This window comes from Pleurodeles waltl, chromosome 1_1, assembly GCF_031143425.1.
Source record: "Pleurodeles waltl isolate 20211129_DDA chromosome 1_1, aPleWal1.hap1.20221129, whole genome shotgun sequence".
Classification (NCBI taxonomy): domain Eukaryota; kingdom Metazoa; phylum Chordata; class Amphibia; order Caudata; family Salamandridae; genus Pleurodeles; species Pleurodeles waltl.
The window spans coordinates 85210613-85237107 of record NC_090436.1 but is presented as its reverse complement, the minus strand read 5'-3'; the positions used below and the strand labels follow the sequence as shown (position 1 = coordinate 85237107).

At 45.8% G+C, this 26495-nt stretch overlaps 1 protein-coding gene across 1 annotated transcript in view; it reads right to left on the bottom strand.

The window, feature by feature from the left end:
- Positions 1-26495, bottom strand: part of NOL6 (nucleolar protein 6) — a 455500-nt gene that overhangs the window by 371904 nt on the left and 57101 nt on the right. Inside the window, exons 5-8 of the mRNA XM_069217421.1 lie at positions 25708-25876; positions 23949-24083; positions 7407-7570; positions 6079-6199 (exon numbers count right to left, since the gene is read on the bottom strand). Coding sequence (XP_069073522.1) covers positions 6079-6199; positions 7407-7570; positions 23949-24083; positions 25708-25876 — 589 coding nt within the window. The remainder of the gene's footprint in view (positions 1-6078; positions 6200-7406; positions 7571-23948; positions 24084-25707; positions 25877-26495) is intronic.

Here is a 26495-nt window from a genome sequence, read left to right as displayed (position 1 = left end):
CCGAATGGTAGCACTTTGAATTGATAATGTTTGCCTTGTATTACAAACCTGAGGTATTTTCTGTGAGACGGATGGATGGGTATGTGAAAATTCACATCCTTGAGATCCAGTGTTGTCATGTATTCCCCTCTTTTTAATAAGGGAACTACATCCTGAAGTGTTACCATGTGGAAATGATCTGATCTGATGAAGAGATTCAGTGTTCTGAGATCGAAGATAGGCCTTAATGTTTTGTCCATTTTTGGAATAAGGAAATACAGGGAGTAAACGCCTGTTCCTTTCTGTTGATAGGGTACTAGCTCTATGGCTTGTTTTTGTAGCAGTGCTTGGACCTCTATATGTAATAGGTCTAAGTGTTGTGGAGGCAATCTGTGCAGTTTTGGAGGAACATCTGGAGGGAATGTTGTGAATTCTATGCAATAACCATGTTGGATAATTGATAGGACCCACGTGTCTGTTGTAATGTGTGTCCAATTGTGGAAGTATTTGGTTATCCTCCCCCCCCCACTGGTGACAAGTGTTGGGGTAGTGTAATATTGAAGTCACTGTTTGCTAGGGCTTGGTTTGGCGGGCTGGAATTTCCCTCTTCCTCTTGGGAATTGTCCTCTATAGGAACCACGAAACCCCCCTCTTTGGTATTGTGACTGGTAGGTGGGTTTTATTTGGGAGGTGAATGGTTCAGATGTTTGTTGTCGAAACCCCTCCCCCCCCCCCAAACTGTGGTTTCCTAAATGTGTCTGTAGGAAGTTGGCTCTGTATGTGATATTTCAAAGTAAGGAATAGCATGCACAGAGTCCAAGGGTTCCCCTTAGAGGTAAGATAGTGGCAAAAAGAGATAATACTAATGCTCTATTTTGTGGTAGTGTGGTCGAGCAGTAGGCTTATCAAAGGAGTAGTGTTAAGCATTTGTTGTACATACACACAGGCAATAAATGAGGAACACACACTCAGAGACAAATCCAGCCAATAGGTTTTGTTATAGAAAAATATATTTTCTTAGTTTATTTTAAGAACCACAGGTTCAAATTCTACATGTAATATCTCATTTGAAAGGTATTGCAGGTAAGTACTTTAAGAACTTTGAATAATTACAGTAGCATATATACTTTTCACATAAAACACAAATAGCTGTTTTAAAAGTGGACAGTGCAATTTTCACAGTTCCTGGGGGAGGTAAAGTATTGTTATTTTTAGCAGGTAAGTAAATCACTTACAGGTCACAGTTTTGGGTCCAAGGTAGCCCACCGTTGGGGGTTCAGAGCAACCCCAAAGTTACCACACCAGCAGCTCAGGGCCGGTCAGGTGCAGAGGTCAAAGAGGTGCCCAAAACACATAGGCTTCAATGGAGAGAAGGGGGTGCCCCGGTTCCAGTCTGCCAGCAGGTAAGTACCCGCGTCCTCGGAGGGCAGACCAGGGGGGTTTTGTAGGGCACCGGGGGGGACACAAGTCAGCACAAAAAGTACACCCTCAGCAGCGCGGGGGCGGCCGGGTGCAGTGTGTAAACAAGCGTCGGGTTCTCTGTAGGTTTCAATGGGAGACCAAGGGGTCTCTTCAGCGGTGCAGGCAGGCAAGGGGGGGGCTCCTCGGGGTAGCCACCACCTGGGCAAGGGAGAGGGCCTCCTGGGGGTCACTCCTGCACAGAAGTTCCGTTCCTTCAGGTGCTGGGGGCTGCGGGTGCAGGGTCTTTTCCAGCCGTCGGGACTTTAGGCTCAGGCAGTCGCGGTCAGGGGGAGCCTCGGGATTCCCTCTGCAGGCATCGCTGTGGGGGCTCAGGGGGGACAACTTTGGTTACTCACGGTCTCGGAGTCGCCGGAGGGTCCTCCCTGAGGTGTTGGTTCTCCACCAGTCGAGTCGGGGTCGCCGGGTGCAGTGTTGCAAGTCTCACGCTTCTTGCGGGGATTTGCAGGGGTCTTTAAATCTGCTCCTTTGAAACAAAGTTGCAGTTCTTTTGGAGCAGTGCCGCTGTCCTCTGGAGTTTCTTGTCTTTCTTGAAGCAGGGCAGTCCTCTGAGGATCCAGAGGTCGCTGGTCCTTGGGAAAGCGTCGCTGGAGCGCTTTTCTTTGGAAGGGAGGAGACAGGCCGGTAGGTCTGGGGCCAAAGCAGTTGGTGTCTTCTTTTCTTCCTCTGCAGGGGTCTTTCAGCTCAGCAGTCCTCTTCTTCTTGTAAGTTGCAGGAATCTAAATTCTTAGGTTCAGGGGAGCCCTTAAATACTAAATTCAAGGGCGTGTTTAGGTCTGGGGGTTAGTAGCCAATGGCTACTAGCCCTGAGGGTGGGTACACCCTCTTTGTGCCTCCTCCCAAGTGGAGGGGGTCACATTCCTATCTCTATTGGGGGACTCCTCCATCTGCAAGATGGAGGATTTCTAAAAGTCAGAGTCACCTCAGCTCAGGACACCTTAGGGGCTGTCCTGACTGGCCAGTGACACCTCCTTGTTTTTCTCATTATTTCCCCCGGCCTTGCCGCCAAAAGTGGGGCCGTGGCCGGAGGGGGCGGGCAACTCCACTAGCTGGAGTGCCCTGTGGTGCTGGAACAAAGGGGGTGAGCCTTTGAGGCTCACCGCCAGGTGTTACAGCTCCTGCCTGGGGGAGGTGTTAGCATCTCCACCCAGTGCAGGCTTTGTTACTGGCCTCAGAGTGACAAAGGCACTCTCCCCATGGGGCCAGCAACATGTCTCGGTTGTGGCAGGCTGCTGGAACCAGTCAGCCTACACAGATAGTCGGTTAAGGTTTCAGAGGGCACCTCTAAGGTGCCCTCTGGGGTGTATTTTACAATAAAATGTACACTGGTATCAGTGTGCATTTATTGTGCTGAGAAGTTTGATACCAGACTTCCCAGTTTTCAGTGTAGCCATTATGGTGCTGTGGAGTTCGTGTAAAACAGACTCCCAGACCATATACTCTTATGGCTACCCTGCACTTACAATGTCTATGGTTTTGCTTAGACACTGTAGGGGCACAGTGCTCATGCACTGGTGCCCTCACCTATGGTATAGTGCACCCTGCCTTAGGGCTGCAAGGCCGGCTAGAGGGGTGACTTATCTATACCTGCATAGGCAGTGAGAGGCTGGCATGGCACCCTGAGGGGAGTGCCATGTCGACTTACTCGTTTTGTTCTCACCAGCACACACAAGCTGGCAAGCAGTGTGTCTGTGCTGAGTGAGGGGTCTCCAGGATGGCATAAGTTATGCTGCAGCCCTTAGAGACCTTCCTTGGCATCAGGGCCCTTGGTACCAGGGGTACCATTTACAAGGGACTTATCTGGATGCCAGGGTGTGCCAATTGTGGATACAAAAGTACAGGTTAGGGAAAGAACACTGGTGCTGGGGCCTGGTTAGCAGGCCTCAGCACACTTTCAATTCAAAACATAGCATCAGCAAAGGCAAAAAGTCAGGGGGTAACCATGCCAAGGAGGCATTTCCTTACAGTGTCTCTGTACTGTGGGGAGTACAGCGCGCCCATGGCTTTGGCCGGGTCTGTGTCTTTTTTCATATTCTCGATCACGGTATCCACCTCCGGCCCAAACAACTGATGTTGGTTAAACGGCATGTTTAGTACCGCCTGTTGTATTTCTGGTTTAAAACCAGAACTTTGCAGCCATGCATGTCTTCGAATCGTCACAGCCGTGTTGACAGTCGGTGCTGCTGTATCTGCAGAGTCTAATGCAGATCGTATTTGATTGTTCGATATGGCCTGTCCCCCTTCAACTACTTGTTGGGCACGTTTTTGGTGTTCCTTGGGCAAATGCTGGATGATGTCTTGCATTTCGTCCCAGTGTGCCCTGTCGTAGCGTGCAAGTAGGGCTTGCGAATAGGCAATTCGCCATTGATTGGCTGCTTGTGATGCCACTCTTTTGCCCTCTGCGTCAAACTTTCGACTCGCTTTATCAGGTGGTGGGGCATCCCCTGATGATTGTGAGTTCGCCATTTTTCTAGCAGCCCCCACTACCAATGAGTCCGGAGGGAGCTGTTGTGTTATAAACACTGGGTCTGACGGGGGTGGTTTATATTTCTTTTCGACCCTCGGCGTGACAGCTCTCCCCTTGACAGGCTCTTGGAAGACCTATTGTGCGTGCTTGAGCATGCCCGGTAGCATTGGCAGGCTTTGATAGGATGCGTGAGTGGATGCCAGAGTGTTGAAAAGGAAGTCATCCTCCACTGGTTCAGAGTGCATTGTCACGTTGTGGAACACAGCTGCCCTGGCTAGTACTTGCGTATATGCTGTACTGTCCTCTGGTGGTGAAGGTTTGGTTGGATAACACTCTGGACTGTTGTCCGATATAGGTGGATCATACAGATCCCAGGAATCCGCAACATCTTGGGTCATCCCAGTACATGTGGGTGACTGCATGACTGGTGACAGGTATGGTGATTGCAGTGGGGATGGTTGTGGTGAGACCTGTGGTGGTGGTGACTTGTCTCTAATCACTTTGGCTTTCGGTTGCAATTCTGTTTCTTGAAAGGCTAATTTCCTTTTTTATTTGAGAGGAGGGATGGTCTGTATCTTCCCTGTATCCTTCTGGATTAGTAACCTTTGTTGCGTTTGGTCAGGTTGTTCTACATCCAGATCTTGCTCAAATCTATGCCTTTCTTTGAGCTGCATAGAAAGCCATACGCTCCTCAGTGTATGATGAGCGTTTCGGCTCCGAATCCGTTTTTTTCGGTACCGAAATTCCTAATGTAATTGTTTTTTTCGGTTCTGAGGAGCTTTTTCAAGGCTTGCCTGATTCGACAATTCGATGCCGAATTTTTCCGGTGCCGGAATCTCGACCGGAGTCAGACGTCTTCGGCAAATCTTTGGCCTTTTTCGGTGCCGATGTTTGGTCACCTTCTTTTCTGTGGGTTGAGCTATGGCCTGCTGGCGGTGGCGTCCCCATGGCCTTGAATTTTTTGTTGTGACCCTGGGTGTGGGACGGGGCAGGTTTACTCACAGTGTGTTGCACCGGTCGAGGGTCTTTCACCGTCGGATTCACCGGAGTCCGTTTCTTGGATGGAAATTCTTTCTTCCTCCTCGACGTCGAAATCTTGTCTCGGTTTCGACGCCATTTGTAGTCTTCTTGCGCGTCGATCTCTCAAGGTTTTCTTCGATCGAAACGCTCGGCAAGCTTCACAAGTATCCTCTCTGTGTTTGGGCGACAAACACAGGTTACAGACCCGGTGCTGGTCTGTTTAAGGATACTTGGCGTGACACTTAGGACAGAATCGGAAGGGGGTCCGGTCCATTAGTCTTGGACGACGGGTGTGGTCGGCCCGACCAGGCCTTGATGAACAGCGGAAGCCCCGAAGGGCTGCCGAAGCGGTCTTGATGTCGGTGCCGAAACACTAAAACTAACCCGGTACCGAACGTGAACAATACCGATGAAAATTCGATACTTAGCTAACTTTCCCGATTCGAAATACGGAGCGAAGAGGAACACGTCCGAACCCGATGGCGGAAAGAAAACAATCTAAGATGGAGTCGACGCCCATGCGCAATGGAGCCGAAAGGGAGGAGGCACTCGGTCCCGTGACTTGAAAAGACTTGTTCGAAGAAAAACAACTTGTAACACTCCGAGCCCAACACTAGATGGCAGGACCAGTGCACAGCATGTGTATCAGCAGCTACACATGCCATCGAACATATACACGTGTATGTCTGTAGACAGATAGATTTATATTTATTTTCCCCAGCTGGTCTGTAGCGTGGTGTGCTCTTCACTCCACTGGCGCTCACAAAAGCGTTAGACCCAGCCACAGATACTTATTGTTGAACAAGACAGTGACACAGTATTTCAGTTCAAAGGAATGAACAAGGGATCCATTTTTACTAGACTTATCAGTTAATCAACAGGAATTGTTAGTATTGGTTCTAGAGGCAACTGTGCAGAGAATGAGGCAAACAATCAAGCTAGGAGGCACAATAAGGTTTATAAAACATGCACAGATTTTAGTGTATCCTACAGTAAACAGTGATCAACACCATTAAGAGAACTAATGATGTCCATCTGCATTTCTAACTTCTCGCCTTTAATGGTACCACAGGGAAAATAAGAAGCAAACATCACTAGATAGGAAATATGCAGACAGTAGGAACGTCACATACCCAAGAACTGAAGAAGGTTTCTCAGGACTTGATATCCACTCATCAGCTTGTTGATTTTGTGCTTTGAAAGGAGATAGGTGACAAGCATCGATGCTACAAAGCCATTGAAACTGCCAAAACCCTTAGAAGGGAGAAAAAAGATGGGATGTATGAGAAGCCAAACATTATCACTTGATGAACTTCCATATCCGACTCCAAGGTTCTTCCACAAAAGCACTCACTGAGTTGACCCAACATTAATTCAGAAAGACATCCACACTACTTTATAACAGATACATCTAGATCAGTAAGTAGCATGATAAAGGTAGGGAAGGGTTGGTCCAGAAGTGTTAGATCCGAGCAAACAACTAAATACTTGGTTATGGTTAGAAGGTTAATGGAAAGCTCCTGTTAAAGTCAAGCAAAAAAAAGTTTGAAAGTTTAAAACTATAAAACAAAATCATAATAACTGAACAGTACTAGTGAAGAAGTCCAAAGCGGATCCAACAGAAAGCAGGATGGGTCAGGCTACACTCCCCTTACATTGGCAAATAAGAGCGCTACATTTCCAGTGCTGTTGATCCTTTGCTTCATCTGAACACCAAACCATTTATTGTTTAATTCTGCTGGATGTTCTTCCATACATTACATAATTAAAATCTTATAAGCACATTTTTGAAAAGTAATGCAAACTACCTTTGCAGATGGATCAACGGATCAGTCAGAGCTAAAAGATTATTTCATCAACAGGTGGCAATGCAAAATGTTATTTGATGGTTCCTGACCATAACAGGGGGAAAAAAAAGCTACAAACCATACAAAACCCACCAAAACGGAATTAAAGGAATCTGTGATGTGCTATTCTAATGCAGTCAGGATTGAACCATGATGAACAAACTTAATTTAGACAAATAAACAACCTGTTTTCAGTTTAGTTCATTTTCCACTGGCAACTAACATACAAAAATGAAAATGTTATTAAAAAAATCTAGTTAAACGTGTCACAACAACAAATGCATATATCCTTATTTGCTATACAAACTGTTGTCAATGAAGGGGGGGGGGGTTTAGAGGTGTTACCTCTATCTGTACACCTTTTCATCCATTTTATTGCCTTGCTGTACCATACACATATTAATTAGAATCTGAGCATATTAAATAAAACAGTGCTGAACTGCCCTTGTGGGAACATCTACATAACCACAAATCATGTTTTATTAACTCTGCAACAACTCACTTTTTCTAGAATCACAACATAAACTGGATTATTTCAACAAGCTATACAATCCAGGCCAGTTATTTGGGGGAAGCTAGGGGCAGCCAAGAATCATGGACTCATTATTCATTACCTTGTCTAATTCTCGCTGGTGCAGCCACACTTTCAGAATGGAGATGCCATCTTTCATGCCAGGGAAGTCACTATTGGCACTGGACAGGAAATGCAGATGAGATTCCAAGACCGTGTCAGTGAGCAGCGAGTTATTGTAGTGAGGTGTCGGAGGCTCAATGGTTCCTAAGTGGGGAAATAATTTACAGTAAGGTACTGTGCTAGCAAAGACTTAGACAACGTCAGGGTGATACCAGCTTCACAAGGTGTTGGTTGAAGTAAAGGTTAACAAACTGGGAATCCCAAGGATTCAAGTAACATCATAAATACAAAGCAGTAAGCAGCATCGGACACATTTAGAATCTCAATAACAGCAAGAGGCCAAGATAGTCATGATTAAGGGTAAGCATTATTAGAAAAATAAGTTAGCAACTGGTACCCTTATAATTCCTAAACTATAAGCAGCAAAGAGCTTTACAATTCCTGGACCATAATCACTGGGGAGGTTTAGAACTTCTAAACCACAGCAGCAGGAAGCTTTAGAATTCCTAAACCACAGCAGCAGGAAGCTTTAGAATTCCTAAACCGCAAGCAGCAGGAAGCTTTAGAATTCCTAAACCACAGCAGCAGGAAGCTTTAGAATTCCTAAACCGCAAGCAGCAGGAAGCTTTAGAATTCCTAAACCGCAAGCAGCAGGAAGCTTTAGAATTCCTACACCACAGCAGCAGGAAGCTTTAGAATTCCTAAACCGCAAGCAGCAGGAAGCTTTAGAATTCCTAAACCACAGCAGCAGGAAGCATTAGAATTCCTAAACCGCAAGCATCAGGAAGCTTTAGAATTCCTAAACCGCACGCAGTGATAGGATTTTTAAGTCTAAAATCGAGCAGGAGGGAGCTTTGTAATTCCCACACCATAAAAAGAAGAGAGCTATAAAATTACAAAGCTATACACAGTATAGAGAGCAATGGAATTCCAAACCATGATTCACGTAGGCGCCGGGTGGTTCACGACGCCGAGTGCAGCGCGGAGCACGAGCGCGGCCGCAACTGCCACAACCACTATTGCTGCTTTGGGGGCCAAGGAGAACTCTTGCCGGTCGGCTCACGCACGGAGCGCGGAGCACGGCGTTGTCGCGGCCTTTGGGGGTCAGAGGATCTCTGTGCACCCCGGCTGTAGGTTGGCATTCCGGCAGGACCAGGCGTAACCTGGGCGCTGGAGGAGCCGGGAAGCCAGAAGCCAGAGTCAAGGGGAGCCAAAGGGAGCCAAAGGGAGCCAGAAGGAGAAGGAGAAGGAGAAGGAGAAGGAGCCATCCCCTGTGGACCCCTGTGACCTCCTGCAGCCCCTCCTGGAAAAGACGCTGAGCGGAAGAGCAGACCGGGTGAGGACTGACCGGGACCGGGTAAGCAGACTTCGTGGGGGGGAGGGAGTCCATCCTGGCCGTTGAACCCCTCTCCTGCCTCCCTCCCCGGCTCCTGCCCTCAGCTCCGGCATCGGTACCCAACCGCGCCACGTCGCCTCACCCGCCTCACCCAGCCTCACCCAGCCGCAGCCACAGCAACAGCTCTAGCCATAGCCCTAGTTGGCCTTTGGCCTTGGCCTTGGACTTGTCGTTGATGTTGGTGGTCTCTTCTAAAGACCAAGCAAGGAAGGAACCCAGTAAGGAACCAAGGAGCCAAGGGGAGGGGTACGTGGGAGTGGCGAACGGTAACCAGAGGATGGTTGGGACAAGAGGAAAAACAAAGAAGGCTAGGGAGGCCAACAAGGCGCTCACTCACCTAGCGGATTCCCAAAGATCAGAGCAGGAGCTCAAAAGTCTACAAAGCCTTGGGTTAGACCAGGATCAGGACCAGGACCAGGACCCCAGAACCATCCAGCAATCCCAGGGGGGATTCGCAAACCTAGGTGAGGACACAGCAGACACAGCAGACACAGCAGAGGGTGTCCAATTCGGGTCTCCCACCAACAAAAGCGATTCCAAGCCAGGAGAAGAGTCAGGCGGGACATTAGATGTGGTGACACTGCCTTGCTTGCCAGCCCATACTGACTCTGACGATATAGGGGGTGCCCTACCGAGTGCAGGAGAGACTGTAGGCGAAACTGTGGGGGGCCTTCTAATTCCTCTGTGCAGGGGACATAAGTATACACCGACGCACCCGGGCCCGGGTGGATATACGGGAGCAAGGAAAACTAGACCAAAAACAAACACTATCACTAACTATTACAACCAAGTGAACCTGACCTCAGAACAGCCGCAAACGCAAAGTCCTAAAGCCACTGGCCTCCGATCACAGCCACCGGGGGGAGTGGGTGGCTACAACATGGGGGGGGGTGAACTGGAGCTACCAGCGACCGGGCTCCAGGATACTCGCCCACTTCAGCAGCAACAGCAACCGTTTGGTTTATCGCAATTATTCTGCCCAATGAGTAATCCTCTTGGGGATGGTGAAGTGGAGTTAAATAACCCCCCAAAGTGGAGCAACTTTTCGGGAGAGCAAAGAAAAGGTAACGATTCACCTTATCCTGACCCCCAAACGGGACTATTGAACTCCGGGAATTTTTCACTAACATCCTCTCCACAATGTGCCCAAGCAGAATTCACAGCGCTCCAAAATGTAATGGGTCCAGAAACAGACTGCCCACCATCTAAACAGACCCATAAAACCCCAGCGCCACAGCTTCACTGCGGAAGACAAATTGTTAAAACTAATTTAATGCTGGGCAGACTCAACAGTAGTTCTTTCAGTCTGGAGCTGTCCTCACTCGACAACTCCGTTATTGGCAACACAGACCCTCAACTAAACAGCATAACATCAGAAGACCTAAACTTCCTGGAAGGTAGTATAATCATAGGCCACAGAGGAAAGGAAGGTAAAAATTCAGAAGGTCAGATAACCAACGAACAAAGTGGAAACGGAGATGACCTCTCACTAGACCAACCAATTCTTAGTATCATGAAAGTTATATGTGCAACACTGGGCTCAATCGCAGCAACGATCATGGCCCAGTCTCAAAAATTTGATGATCAACTTGAACTGACCAAACAACTTACATCCTCAATACAGTCTATAGATTACAGGATGGCCCTAGTAGAGGGCGTAATTAGGGAAAACCTGTTGCATCAAGCAGTGGCCGATAAAATGGACAAGTTGGGTGGACAAGTTTGTGGACCGCTGCTGGAAAAACTATTGGAAGTCCCAAAAGTAATCAAAGACATAATCGAAGACTGCAAACACAACCTTAAAAGCACACAGGGGTGCATTCACGAGCTAGGAAAAACAGAATCTAGTTTAATTGAAGGGCCAGCAGACAAAGAAAATATAGAAAGGCACTTCGGCCCAGGAAGAGAGAACTATCCAGATGCAAAAAAACAGACACCTAAGAGGGAGAGAACAAATGGAAGTCCTGAATTTGGAAGCAAAGTCCCAAACACAGTAGAAAAAAGGCCACCGGGTAAAAGGCCTCAACTAACAGGCAGATGGAAAAACACATGGAAGAAAGCTAGAGGAAAAAAAAAAGCACCAGCAGGAAAGGCCTTAAACATGTTACAACAGATAGGCCTAATAGGAGAAATCAGGAACACAGGTGATGAGAGCGCCCAACGTCAGTATAAAGATAAAAGCATTAAGTCGGAGAGTTTTGAGAAACCCACTGATAAAGTCTTTAACTTTATAAATAAAAATCCCGGATTATTGTGCGACAAAAGTTGCACTCACCATTCCCATATAAACCGCATACCCACTGGCCCCAGGGGACACCAAGCATCTGGGCATGACTTAGACAAAGAAAGGTGGTCCGGAAAAGACCCTGGAACAAATCATGGGATAAACGAGGTAAATGATCCTCCAGCCACCGAACAACCCAAATGGAGCCCAGGAACACCCAAACCTAGCATTTGTATCGATAAGCACCTCCCAGCTACAAAAACTGAACATTTAGTTCAGGTACACTACTCAAACATAGTAGAAGACCACTACGGAAAATGCCAGCCGCCTCCGAACTCCATTAGTGAGGGGGCAGAACAAGATAATAGCAAAGGCGAAAATAGTAGGGCAGAGACCCCAGAGTATATACGAAACGAGCAAAGTATAAGAACAACCATGTGCGTGGACAACACAACAGCTCCAGTTCCCGCACCCCGGACAAAGGCAAAATATTGTTCTCAGGGAAGCCCTGGAAATTATAATCTCAGCAACCAGCCTGGGTGGATCACTGATTCGCTTGCACCATCGCGCCCAGCTCTGGACCTGGAAACCAATGAAATCAAAGGAAAAAGGGACAATTGGCCTCCAAAAAGGGAACCCTACGAAGAACAAAGGAACAAAGAAGTGAAACTGGGGAGGGAAAAAGGCCAGGTAAATCGAACACCTACTAGTCGTGCAGCTACCACTCAAGACAGACAAAATGAGAACACCCAACTCCAAGAAAGACTGTCGCAGGAAGGTGGCGGGCACACTGTGATCCGGTCTGAAACAACGAAAAAGCCCGAAGCCACGATCTTGTTCATGCCTGAGTACGCCTCAAGAGGAAGTCACGACATCCTGAACAGGTCCAACATCTTATGTCTTGTCAACTCCCTGCCAGCCTTACAGAATGTAACAACTAAAGATCTCCTTTCAGTAAGATTCATACCAAAAAAGAATTAGAGAACGGGGAATCAACAGAAAAAGTCTGGGCCTCACCTTGGATAGCAGAACAGATCTTAAAATGTTCAAACACGATGAAGACCTGGGGAATATCCATTGCTACTCCGCAAATAGAACCATATCCAACAATACTTCTTGAAAAAGCTACAGACCGAAACATGATGCGTAGGCAAGAGGCAAAAGGCAATTCTGGCTCGATACTTCAGGGAGCAATCAGCTCCAAACAACAACTCCCTGAACGAACAAACTTGAGTAATATGAGGTTCCGCCTGGTAGCTAATTCCCCTAGAAACAGTAGGGGTAATCCCCCACAGTTACAGAATTGCAAAGAGCAATCATTTAAAAGCTCGTAGCAAAAAATGGATAACTCGAACATAAAAAATAAAATCAGTCCCATATTAAAAATTCTAAGCTGGAACATAGCAGGTTTAAAAAACAAAATGGAAGATAAAGACTGGGTTGAATTTATTAAAAAACAAGACATCAGCTGCTTCCAAGAAACTTGGTCTACTCATGCTATTGACCTAGACGGGTTCGTCACCTTCCACTCACCTGCAATCAAGCAAAAAAAAGGAAGACCCTCGGGAGGTCTGAGTATTTGGATTAGAACTTCATTACTGAGGAACTCCGCAGTAACTCACACCGTACAAAGCAAGGGAATCCAGACGCTCGCAGTCAAATACGAGGAATGGTCACTCGAAATAGTAAATGTGTACTTCCCACCTATCAGCCGGGCTCAAGTTATGCCAGGGGTGCGGCTCCTTAAAGAACATATCCTAAACAAAAGAACCATGGATCGGAGGAACCCAGTACCAGGCCACACGAACAATCGCTCTCTCCAACCTTGTAAAACCTTTTTATTGATATGTGGTGACTTCAACACTAAACCTCATTCTATCCTCTGGGACGAACAAGTAGCAGAGGAAGATTATGCTTGGAATATCCCAACGCCTCTTATCCAACGCTGTAATGACTCCAAGAAAGGAGAATTAATCTTTGAAGCATTCATAGAAGGAGGACTTCGCACATTAAATGGGAGAACAAAGTCAGACAAAACCTTTAAATCTACCTTTCGAACTGGAAAAAGGCAAAGCATAATTGACTATATGGCAATAAACATCGAAGCCTGGCATTATGTCATCGATATGGAAATAAGGGACAGAATCGAGAGTGATCACGACCCACTGCTAATGGAGATAGTCCATCCGGACGCGAGCCCAGGGAAGGCGGAGTCTCCATTCAACGGAAATAGCCTAACAATAACTATGAGACCAAACAGGAAAAACATATTAAGGTCAAATGAGGATGAACCTTATATGAATGTTCCCAGCCAAACCTGGTTGTCATTACTTAGCACGTTCTTAAACCCATCAGATAATGACGCTATACCCCTCCTGCATAACTTTAATAATCTGCTACTGCAAACAAAAAAGGAAAAGATCAAGCATCCTCAAATCAATCCTAAAATGATGGAGGGCTGGTTCGATGAAGAGTGTTTAAAGCTAAAAAAGACCTTATCACAAGCACTGAAGAACCGGCACTTGAATGATTCCAACGAGCAACATTTTCATGGATGTAGGCAACAGTACAAAAAATTATTAAGATACAAAAGGAAGATATTTCCACATAAACTTTGGAAAACTTTACTGCAAGCAATAACGGCAGGGAACCCCAAAAAGTTTTGGGAGATAGTCAGGTGGGGATGCGAAGGCCCCCCGAAAAACCTAGAACTAAATATTAACCCTCAACTTTGGGTAAAGCACTTTACTGCCTTGTATCAGGAAGTGGCCAAGACAGAACCAGGGATGGCCACTAACCCAAACATCCTCACTCAAGGGCTGGGAGGCAGAAATCAAAGATTAAGCAAAGTATTTCCTCTTCAAAAGACCCACGCAGCATCTTCAAATTGTCTTTTTAGATCGGTAAACGGAATCCAGAATGCACTAGTCTCTAACGAATTTTCCAGCACAAATTCCACGCAAGTAGCCCACGTCATTCCACGTGCAATGAAGTTAATACCGGAATTCAGTGAAAAAGAGATTAAACAAGTCATCCTCCTTCAAAAGCCGCATAAGGCTGCAGGCCCAGATGGCATCCCTTCAGATGCTTACCGTAACCAGCTAACGTTATGGTTACCTGCTCTAGCCCGTCTATTCAACAGTGTTTGTTTGGCAAACCATGATGAGCAGAAGATAAAGAAGTGATTAAACAGTATGGAAGTGACTAAACTGTAAACATCAGAAAACGGTGGAATTCTAAAAAATATGTAACAGTGATGGCAGGGGATTTTTAAAAGGGGATATAGCAAATAGAACATTTTTAGGTCTGCCATAGCAATGCTACTGCCTATGTGATCTATTGTTACCAATACTTCAAAATAAACATAGTGGGCGTCACCTCCAATCATAAGAGTATCTCCCTATTTTGTATTTGTTGAGATATTGGAAAAATAAATAAAATTGTGTCATTAAAACAAAATTCTCTCTCGCTCCCTCACTTCATGTTTGGTGTATATCTGTCTCCTGCGTGTGGGCTATTTTGCATCTCTAAATGCCCTGTAGGTGATACAGTGTATTACATAAAACATAAGTCTACATCTGTACCCAACTAGAATAATAAGTTTGCACATAACACGGTCACAGTGGCCAGATCTGTGCGAAAGATTCTAGTTTTGCTATAGCCTTAGGAGATGGGCTTGTATGTGCTCCCTGAAGACGCAGAGCAGGGTGAGGTTCCACAGTTTAGGAGGAAGAGTTCAACACGGAGTGTTCATTAGGATCGCTTTGTATGGGCTTCAACGGATGGTGTTATGGGTTAGCCAGCAAATTTTGAAAATTATCCTGCCATTTACACAAAGCCAATGTAGGTCACATAGCGCAGGAGTTATATGATCAATTTTTTTGAACCACAGGAAAGTCTGGATGCCAAGTAGAAAACTGTTTGTTTGTTACTATTAACAAACACATTATGAGAGTGCCCAAAATAAATAATCCAATTCGAAGCTATAAAAAATTGTCAATACTGTATGATTATATATATATATATATATATATACACACACACACACATACATATACATATAAAAATAATAATTAGCTAGTGGCAGTTGCTACTAGCTAGTTATAGTTAGGACCAAGTTTCTATAGAAAGAGCTTTTTATGTACTGCTAATAACTTTGGAACCGTTTGACGACTAGAGCTGCTGTCTGGAAAGTTTCGGGGTGATCTGTCCAGGGGAGGCCGAGAAAAAGGGGAGGTCCCAAAACACTCCCCCCCCCCATTCATTTTTCCATAGGAAAAATTTAACAGCGATAGCGGCAAAAATACTGGATGGAATTACCCCAAATTTGGCAGAAAGGTAGGTCCTGGTCCAGGAAGTGAACCTTTTTTTTGTTGCTTTGGTGTAAATCCATTTAGTAGTTTTTGAGAAATGTAAGAAAATCCAAATTTGTATATCTAAGGACGCAACAGATTTGTGACCCCTCCCGATCTCCTGCTGAGATCTGATTGGCTGACAACACTTCAACAACAAAGCTGTTGAAGTATTGTCAGCCATCCTGGGACTTGGCTGAAGCAGAGTCCCAGAAAAAAAAGAATAAAAAAATACAAAAACAAAAAAATACAAAAGAGGCCAGAGTACGAACACGCTGACCCCTTAGCTCTAGTGCTGTGGTCCCAAAGGGACCAGGGCTAAAAAGCATTTTTAGTAAATTTTTACTGCAAATTCGCTACAGGGTCACGAATTCATGCTAAAATATATATATATATATATATATATATATATATATTATTATTATTATTATTTATTTTTTTTTAAGTGTGGGCTCCTGTGCTTGTCTTTATATAAGTCCAGCGAAGGCCAGGTCCCGGGGACACTTTTTTGCTTTTACAAGGGGATCCCCGGGACCACCACATCCCCGGGGCAAATAATGTAATGGACTGCTCGTCAAGTACTGCTAATTACCACACAAATTACAGCACTAATGACATCTTTGAAAACATCATTGATTATATCAATGTAATATTTGCAGTACAGTATTTGACGGAAAAACTGTGCATGGTGGGGGGAGCAAACTTTACCAGGGATGTGGAATTCCTATCCCCAACGCCCGGGACATCTTGTTTGGGGTCAAGGGCAACAAGTTTTTATGTTTACTTTGTCCTTGGGACAAGTAGGCCCAACCCTCTGCAGCACAAACTCTTTGGCTGCCTGTTTACAGAGAGTTGAACTCTCTGCAGTTGAGGTAATGTGTTTCCAAAAGATAATGCTGTTCGAACTTGTATTTATGGTTCATTATTTGAAAGCCTTCATTATTAGGGTGCGTGCTTGTAGGAAGTTGGCTCTGTATGTGCTATTTCAAAGTAAGGAATAGCATGCACAGAGTCCAAGGGTTCCCCTTAGAGGTAAAATAGTGGTAAAAATAGATAATACTAATGCTCTATTTTGTGGTAGTGTGGTCGAGCAGTAGGCTTATCCAAGGAGTAGTGTTAAGCATTTGTTGTACATACACATAGACAATAAATGAGGTACACACACTCAGAGACAAATCCAGCCAATAGGTTTTGTTATAGAAAAATATCTTTTCTTAGTTTATTTTAAGAACCACAGGTTCAAATTCTACATGTAATATCTCATTTGAAAGGTATTGCAGGTAAGTACTTTAGGAACTTTAAATCATAAAAATTGCATGTATACTTTACGAGTTATTGACAAATAGCTGTTTTAAAAGTGGACACTTAGTGCAATTTTCACAGTTCCTGGGGGAGGTAAGTTTTTGTTAGTTTTACCAGGTAAGTAGGACACTTACAGGGTTCAGTTCTTGGTCCAAGGTAGCCCACCGTTGGGGGTTCAGAGCAACCCCAAAGTCACCACACCAGCAGCTCAGGGCCGGTCAGGTGCAGAGTTCAAAGTGGTGCCCAAAACACATAGGCTAGAATGGAGAGAAGGGGGTGCCCCGGTTCCGGTCTGCTGGCAGGTAAGTACCCGCGTCTTCGGAGGGCAGACCAGAGGGGTTTTGTAGGGCACCGGGGGGGACACAAGTCCACACAGAAATTTCACCCTCAGCAGCGCGGGGGCGGCCGGGTGCAGTGTAGAAACAGGCGTCGGGTTCGCAATGTTAGTCTATGAGAGATCTCGGGATCTCTTCAACGCTGCAGGCAGGCAAGGGGGGGGTTCCTCGGGGAAACCTCCACTTGGGCAAGGGAGAGGGACTCCTGGGGGTCACTTCTCCAGTGAAAGTCCGGTCCTTCAGGTCCTGGGGGCTGCGGGTGCAGGGTCTCTCCCAGGCGTCGGGACTTAGGATTCAAAGAGTCGCGGTCAGGGGAAGCCTCGGGATTCCCTCTGCAGGCGGCGCTGTGGGGGCTCAGGGGGGACAGGTTTTGGTACTCACAGTATCAGAGTAGTCCTGGGGTCCCTCCTGAGGTGTTGGATCGCCACCAGCCGAGTCGGGGTCGCCGGGTGCAGTGTTGCAAGTCTCACGCTTCTTGCGGGGAGCTTGCAGGGTTCTTTAAAGTTGCTGGAAACAAAGTTGCAGCTTTTCTTGGAGCAGGTCCGCTGTCCTCTGGAGTTTCTTGTCTTTTCGAAGCAGGGGCAGTCCGCAGAGGATGTCGAGGTCGCTGGTCCCTTTGGAAGGCGTCGCTGAAGCAGGATCTTTGGAAGGCAGGAGACAGGCCGGTGAGTTTCTGGAGCCAAGGCAGTTGTCGTCTTCTGGTCTTCCGCTGCAGGGGTTTTCAGCTGGGCAGTCCTTCTTCTTGTAGTTGCAGGAATCTAATTTTCTAGGGTTCAGGGTAGCCCTTAAATACTAAATTTAAGGGCGTGTTTAGGTCTGGGGGGTTAGTAGCCAATGGCTACTAGCCCTGAGGGTGGGTACACCCTCTTTGTGCCTCCTCCCAAGGGGAGGGGGTCACAATCCTAACCCTATTGGGGGAATCCTCCATCTGCAAGATGGAGGATTTCTAAAAGTTAGAGTCACTTCAGCTCAGGACACCTTAGGGGCTGTCCTGACTGGCCAGTGACTCCTCCTTGTTGTTCTCATTATTTTCTCCGGCCTTGCCGCCAAAAGTGGGGCCTGGCCGGAGGGGGCGGGCAACTCCACTAGCTGGAGTGTCCTGCTGGGTTGGCACAAAGGAGGTGAGCCTTTGAGGCTCACCGCCAGGTGTGACAATTCCTGCCTGGGGGAGGTGTTAGCATCTCCACCCAGTGCAGGCTTTGTTACTGGCCTCAGAGTGACAAAGGCACTCTCCCCATGGGGCCAGCAACATGTCTCGGTTTGTGGCAGGCTGCTAAAACTAGTCAGCCTACACAGATAGTCGGTTAAGTTTCAGGGGGCACCTCTAAGGTGCCCTCTGTGGTGTATTTTACAATGAAATGTACACTGGCATCAGTGTGCATTTATTGTGCTGAGAAGTTTGATACCAAACTTCCCAGTTTTCAGTGTAGCCATTATGGTGCTGTGGAGTTCGTGTTTGACAGACTCCCAGACCATATACTCTTATGGCTACCCTGCACTTACAATGTCTAAGGTTTTGTTTAGACACTGTAGGGGTACCATGCTCATGCACTGGTACCCTCACCTATGGTATAGTGCACCCTGCCTTAGGGCTGTAAGGCCTGCTAGAGGGGTGTCTTACCTATACTGCATAGGCAGTGAGAGGCTGGCATGGCACCCTGAGGGGAGTGCCATGTCGACTTACTCGTTTTGTCCTCACTAGCACACACAAGCTGGCAAGCAGTGTGTCTGTGCTGAGTGAGAGGTCTCCAGGGTGGCATAAGACATGCTGCAGCCCTTAGAGACCTTCCTTGGCATCAGGGCCCTTGGTACTAGAAGTACCAGTTACAAGGGACTTATCTGGATGCCAGGGTCTGCCAATTGTGGATACAAAAGTACAGGTTAGGGAAAGAACACTGGTGCTGGGGCCTGGTTAGCAGGCCTCAGCACACTTTCAATTGTAAACATAGCATCAGCAAAGGCAAAAAGTCAGGGGGCAACCATGCCAAGGAGGCATTTCCTTACAGTGCTGTAAATCAATGTTTTAAGGTCACACTTCACTACTGACGTTGGTTCCAGTACAACAAAAAAAAACGTGTACACACATGTTTGAAAAGTTTAGCTAAGAGGCTAAGTATAATGCTCCCAGAATGCTCTCTGATTATATACAAATGAAGTGTCATTTAGTAAAATGTGTTGATGCATGCTAGTATTTCCCAAAAATATTTCTAATGGAAAATCAGTGTAACCATTTTCAACACGATTATGGGAAGCATGAAAATAAACAAACACTAACAAAGCCAACTGATCTGACATACTTTTATAAGTCTTTTAGTTTCATCAATGCGTGTCTTGTTTTGACATGACTTTTGTAACACTTTATTGTTGTGGGAGCTACCAGGCCCTCAACATTGTAACAAACATTGGCAAAACCCCCCCAAAAAGTTTTTGAACTCTTAAAGCACACGTTGCCACCAGCGGCATAACAAAGGCCCTGCAGCCGCCCTCAAGGGGGCCCGTCAGCACAGCACCTGTCCTGAGTGAGTCTGGAGAGGAGGCTCCTCCATGTTCTTTGCAAAGAGGCACCCTCCAGTTTCGTTACGTCACTGATTGCCACTGTAGTTCCTGACACTGAACAAAACTACTTTGTGTGGCAATATGCTGCTTGTGGAAGAGCAGAATGCGATCACTCACAGTAAAGCCAGCCGAAAGAGAGAGAAATAGAAGTTTAATAAAAACAAAATGTCTTTGTTAACACCGGACCTAATTAGGGACCAAGACCCACATGTAGGTAGCTTTTTGCATGTCGCAAATAGCGACTTTCGCTGTTTGCGACGTGCAAAAAGCACATTGCGATGCACAAACCCAGTTTTGCGATTCAGTAACCTGGTTACCGAATCACAAAACAGGTTTGCGACTCGCAATTAGTAAGGGGTGTTCCCTTCCTAATTGCAACTCGCAGTGCAATGTAGGATTGTTTTGTGACCGCGAACGCGGGCGCAAACCAATCGCAGTTTGCACCCATTTCAAATGGGTGCCAACACTTTCGCAAAAGGGAAGGGATCCCCATGGGACCCCTTCCCCATTGTGAATGTCACTGTAAACATTTTTTCAGAGCAGGCTCTGAAAAAATGAAACGAAAACGTTTCATTTTTCGTTTTTGTTATGCATCTCGTTTTCCTTTAAGGAAAACTGGCTGCATTACAAAAAAAAAAAAAAAAAAACTGCTTTATTGAAAAGCAGTCAGACATGGTGGTCTGCTGTCTCCAGCAGGCCACCATTCGTGAGGGGGTCGCAAATTGCGACCCACCTCATGATTATTCATGATGTGGGCATTTGCGAAGCCCTTGCGAATCACAGATGGTGTCAAGGACACCATCCTACATTCGGATTTGCGACTCGCAATTTGCAGGTCACAAATCTGAACCTACCTACTTGTGGCCCCAAATTCTTAAAGAAAGTCACAAAAGTGCACCCATGGTATATGTCGTACCCCTATAAAATATTTGTGAACTGTATTTTAGCGTGGGTAAATACGATGTGTAGATGTGCTCATGTGAAAATCTATTGAGCATTTGCAAGTTCATTTTCCCTCCAGCCACTTTCTTCCCAACCCTGGAAGAAGTTCTAATTCTGCCATTGTCAGAAGTAAATGTCCAACCTTTCTTATTATGGGAAAATATTAGAGAGAAGCTGGTAAAGAAATCTTTAAAACATGCAGGTTAGTAGGTTTGCAGACTCAAAGGTATTCCAGCCCTGGAACTATTGCTTACTGCTTCCTCCAGCCCCAGTATGCAGATCTGCAGAAAGGTGGCAAAATAAGGACATTGCTACAGTAGGGATTGAAACTCCAAGTATTCAAGCCCTACTATGGTAGTAGCCCTGGCATAATCAGAGAGGCTATTAATTGCTGCCATAATTTGTCGCCACACTACATGGCACCAAAGGGACAAGTAGATCTTTTTACAGGACAAGTAGATTTGAGAAGCAACCTGTCCCCTGGACAAGTAGATATTTTAATAAATTCCACACCCCTGCTTTACAGTGCGAGTTATAGTTACTGGAGGTAACTAACTATAACTGGTGAATTTCTATGGTTTCACACATTTAAAATGTGAGCCTATGTAAGGAAATGCCTCCTTGGCATGGTTACCCCCTGACTTTTTGCCTTTGCTGATGATATGTTTTGAATTGAAAGTGTGCTGAGGCCTGCTAACCAGGCCCCAGCACCAGTGTTCTTTCCCTAACCTGTACTTTTGATTCCATAATTGGCACACCCTGGCATCCAGGTAAGTCCCTTGTAACTGGTACCCCTGGTACCAAGGGCCCTGATGCCAGGGAAGGTCTCTAAGGGCTGCAGCATATCTTATGCCACCCTGGGGACCCCTCACTCAGCACAGACACACTGATTACCAGCTTGTGTGTGCTGGTGAGAACAAAACAAGTAAGTCGACATGGCACTCCCCTCAGGGTGCCATGCCAACCTCACACTGCCTATGCAGTATAGATAAGTCACCCCTCTAGTAGGCCTTACAGCCCTAAGGCAGGGTGCACTATACCATAGGTGAGGGCACCAGTGCATGAGCACTGTGCCCCTACAGTGTCTAAGCCAAACCTTAGACATTGTAAGTGCAGGGTAGCCATAAGAGTATATGGTCTGGGAGTCTGTCAAACACGGACTCCACAGCACCATAATGGCTACACTGAAAACTGGGAAGTTTGGTATCAAACTTCTCAGCACAATAAACGCACACTGATGCCAGTGTACATTTTATTGTAAAATACACCCCAGAGGGCACCTTAGAGTTGCCCCCTGAAACCTAATCCAACTACCCGTGTAGGCTGACTGGTTCTAGCAGCCTGCCACACTCGAGACATGTTGCTGGCCACATGGGGAGAGTGCCTTTGTCACTCTGTGGCCTGTAACAAAGCCTGCAAAGGGGGGAGATGCTAACACCTCCCCCAGGCAGGAGCTGTAACACCTGGAGGTGAGCCTCAAAGGCTTACCCCCTTTGTTCCAGCACCACAGGGCACTCCAGCTAGTGGAGTTGCCCGCCCCCTCCGGTCACGGCCCCACTTTTGGCGGCAAGGCCGGAGGAGATAATGAGAATAACAAGGAGGAGTCACTGGCCAGTCAGGACAGCCCCTAAGGTGTCCTGAGCTGAAGTTATTCTAACTTTTAGAAATCCTCCATCTTGCAGATGGAGGATTTCCCCAATAGGGATAGGAATGTGACCCCCTCCCCTTGGGAGGAGGCACAAAGAGGGTGTACCCACCCTCAGGGCTAGTAGCCATTGGCTACTAACCCCCCAGACCTAAACACGCCCTTAAATTTAGTATTTAAGGGCTTCCCTGAACCTAAGAATTTAGATTCCTGCAACTTACCGAAGAAGAAGACTGCTGAGCTGAAAACCCCTGCAGAAGAAGAAAGAAGACACCAACTGCTTTGGCCCCAGTCCTACCGGCCTGTCTCCTGCCTTCTAAAGAAACCTGCTCCAGCGACGCTTTCTCCAGGACCAGCGACCTCTGAATCCTCAGAGGACTGCCCTGCTTCAAGAGGACCAAGAAACTCCCGAGGACAGCGGCCCTGCTCCAAAAAGACTGCAACTTTGTTTCAGAGGAGCAGATTTAAAGACCCCTGCAATCCCCGCAAGAAGCGTGAGACTTGCAACACTGCACCCGGCGACCCCGACTCGACTGGTGGAGAACCAACACCTCAGGGAGGACCCTCCGGCGACTACGAGACTGAGTAACCAAAGCTGTCCCCCCTGAGCCCCCACAGCGACGCCTGCAGAGGGAATCCCGATGCTCCCCCTGACCGTGACTGCCTGACTCTAAAATCCCGACAGCTGGAAAAGACCCTGCACCCGCAGCCCCCAGCACCTGAAGGATCAGAACTTCAGTGCAGGAGTAACCCCCAGGAGGCCCTCTCCTTTGCCCAGGTGGTGGCTACCCCGAGGAGCCCCCCCCCTTGGCTGCCTGCACCGCTGAAGAGACCCCTTGGTCTCCCATTGACTCCCATTGGAAACCCGACGCTAGTTTGCACACTGCACCCGGCCGCCCCCGAGCTGCTGAGGGTGTACTTTTTGTGTGGACTTGTGTCCCCCCCGGTGCCCTACAAAACCCCCCTGGTCTGCCCTCCGAAGACGCAGGTACTTACCTGCTGGCAGACTGGAACCGGGGCACCCCCTTCTCTCAATTGAAGCCTATGCGTTTTGGGCACCACTTTGAACTCTGCACCTGACCGGCCCTGAGCTGCTGGTGTGGTGACTTTGGGGTTGCTCTGAACCCCCAACGGTGGGCTACCTTGGACCCCAATCTTAACACCGTAGGTGGTTTACTTACCTGCAAAAACTAACATTACTTTACCTCCCCCAGGAACTGTGAAAATTGCACTGTGTCCACTTTTAAAACAGCTTATTGTGTTTTATGTAAAAAGTATATATGCTACTGTGATTATTCAAAGTTCCTAAAGTACTTACCTGCAATACCTTTCAAATGAGATATTACATGTAGAATTTGAACCTGTGGTTCTTAAAATAAACTAAGAAAATATATTTTTCTATAACAAAAACCTATTGGCTGGATTTGTCTCTGAGGGTGTGTTCCTCATTTATTGCCTGTGTGTATGTACAACAAATGCTTAACACTACTCCTTTGATAAGCCTACTGCTCGACCACACTACCACAAAATAGAGCATTAGTATTATCTCTTTTTGCCACTATCTTACCTCTAATGGGAACCCTTGGACTCTGTGCATACTATTCCTTACTTTGAAATAGTGCATACAGAGCCAACTTCCTACAGCCTAACTATAACATCCCTGTAACCTTTTTAAGTGCACACACACACACACACACACACAAAACTCAGTTTAATGAAGAAAACACCTAGATCAGACGTTGTAGTAGAGCACACCACTTTGACACCTACCTTCCTGATCAATTCCCTTTTCCAGGAACCAGGCTGTTCTCACATTGTTTTTACCAGGATGGAAACGACTGCTTTTAAAGAATCCAGGAGGGGGGCAGACAAAGAGGCGTACTGTCACCAACTTCTCATCCTTACCTAGTACATTCAGGAGAAAGGAGAATGTCACGATTTTCATTGAAAAGTGCAAGTTTACAGAGGGACATTAAGGATCAAACTTCAAAACCGCCTGCAAGGCTAGAATATTTAACGCATGCCCTAACATGATGCAAAGGAACATTTTAAGAAGACTTTGTGAGGGCCCAGCAGGGAAGTCTGAACTGTGGGAAAAGGGCGGCCAAGGACTAAAGATTCTTTCATCTTCCAAATCAAATGTTCTCAATAAATGAATATCGAATAAACATTTTTTTTTTTTTTTTTGCAGAGAAAGAAAAAGCTACTAGCAAGTACCCATGGTTTAAAAGCAATGATATCTTTCATAGCTTTCAGTAGCATGATCAACATTTGCTGCATTCTGAGGGTGGAGCAAAATTAATTCTCTGGAAAATCGACTAGGAAGAAGTAAAAGTTGTTGTTCACAGCAAAGCACCTCTTGGATATGTCTTGAAGTCTCACCGTCACATTAAAAACTTGCTAGATTAATAGGGTTAATGAAGAAATAGTCTGTTTTTGAAACATGTGGCCCCCTGAACCATCATGTGGTGCAAACTGTGATGAAGTGAGACTGAGCAGAGGACACTGAAACAGCAATCACTTGCCAATCATGTAATATAATGTAATTAAGGTTCACAGTTTCCGTTTTTACTGATTTGTACAGATAATTACAGGCAAAAAACATCTATTTTCCCGTCTATACGTTTTTTAAATACAGATAAGTACAGATAATAGGTTATCTTCTGGACAATAGTTACTAGGTCAATAGCTGTGCAGACTGACATGTAGGTAAGTTCCAAAAAATGAAAAATTAAAAATATTTCGTAATGAAGTCTTAAATAACGCCAGCAGTACAGCTGTTTAAGTTGTGGAACAATACCGATGGTTTCAAATGATTGTATTTTACTGTGAATGACTAAAATCCATTGGACATTCAAAATTAAGTAAGCATCTGTTGCTGAAGAAAACTATGAAATATATCCATTGCAGCTTCAGTTTTTTACACTAAGTTCAAAATAAATATGGATAAATACATATAAAAATCAGCAAATTTGGATAAATACAGACAGGAATGTAAAAAAAAAAAAAAAAAAAAAAAAAAAAAAAAAGTAATTACCATAAAACCAGGAGCCCCCGAATGTAATTCATACTTAGTCTAAACGTCATCCAAAAACGACATTTATTTTACGCATCTTGCCTTTTAAAAGTAATTATTTATATGGGCAAGATTTCAAGAACAAGGCAATTTATTCAATCGATAAACTATATGTGAGAAATCAACATATATACAGAAAAGGTCGGGCAAACAACAAAATCCAGTATAAAACAACCACTCATGTCTGTCACATAGTTAAATTACAATTAAAGAACAACATTAAAGAACAGATCACTCAACTCAACTCAAGGTTGCGCGGAACATATCACACTTCTAGAGAGGGCGCCCTCTCACTCTGCCCAAGTCAAATAGCCCAGGACTACTCAATCATTTGAAATAAGGTCCCAATGAAGACGGACAGAGGCCATTTCCTGTACACATAGTGCCCCCCTTTTCCAGCTTGCGAGCTAACCTTGAATCCGCGAAAAACAAATCTGTTTCTTTTACACTAACCTGCTGGTCGTAAGAGGAGAATCGGCTTCATGTGACTGCCATTCATGTAAGCGAAGGTCACGCCTCCAAATACCTTTCTCTTTGACAGGTGGTAGGCGATATGGGCCAGGTACAGGGCTCGCTTCCTGTGGTAGCGCTGGTTAAGGTTATCTTTAGCCTGGAGAATTTCCTATGCAGTTGTGACAAAGGGAACAAGTAATTGGAAAAAGCTTGAGCAAAAATACCAACAATTGCTATAAAAGTATGCCTAAGAATAATGGAATGGTTGTGTGTTATGGTTTCAGTCCCTCGGGAAGGGTTTCTCCCCTATTGTCCCTCTTATTACTGATGTCGAAACCTATTAAGTCATTTGTACACAATACACGTTTCCTATGGTGTATTGCTGTACTAATTACCATTCAAACTAGCTTAGGAGCTGAGCCTTTAGAGACTAATGATATCTGGTTGTGGTTATATTAGCGTGAGATATGCTGTTTCGGGTAGGATATTTTCTAACAGGGAAATGGAATTTACTTTTTAATTTCTACCAATGCCAACAGGAGCAAGTCACTAATGCTGGGTTTTTGTTAAATATATAGCTTTCCGTGCCATCTTGACCACCAACAGCTCACTAACTGACTGGGTTTAGTAACTGGTTACTAAGTGCTCTCAGCAACTAATGGGTTACTAAGCACCCTCAACAGGCAACTCTCCTGGTACAAAGACAATATACTCATGTTGTCTCCTAATGAGGGGGAAAACCATCTATATGTCTAGGCGCCATGCACGTTCCAGAGGCATAAATGTTA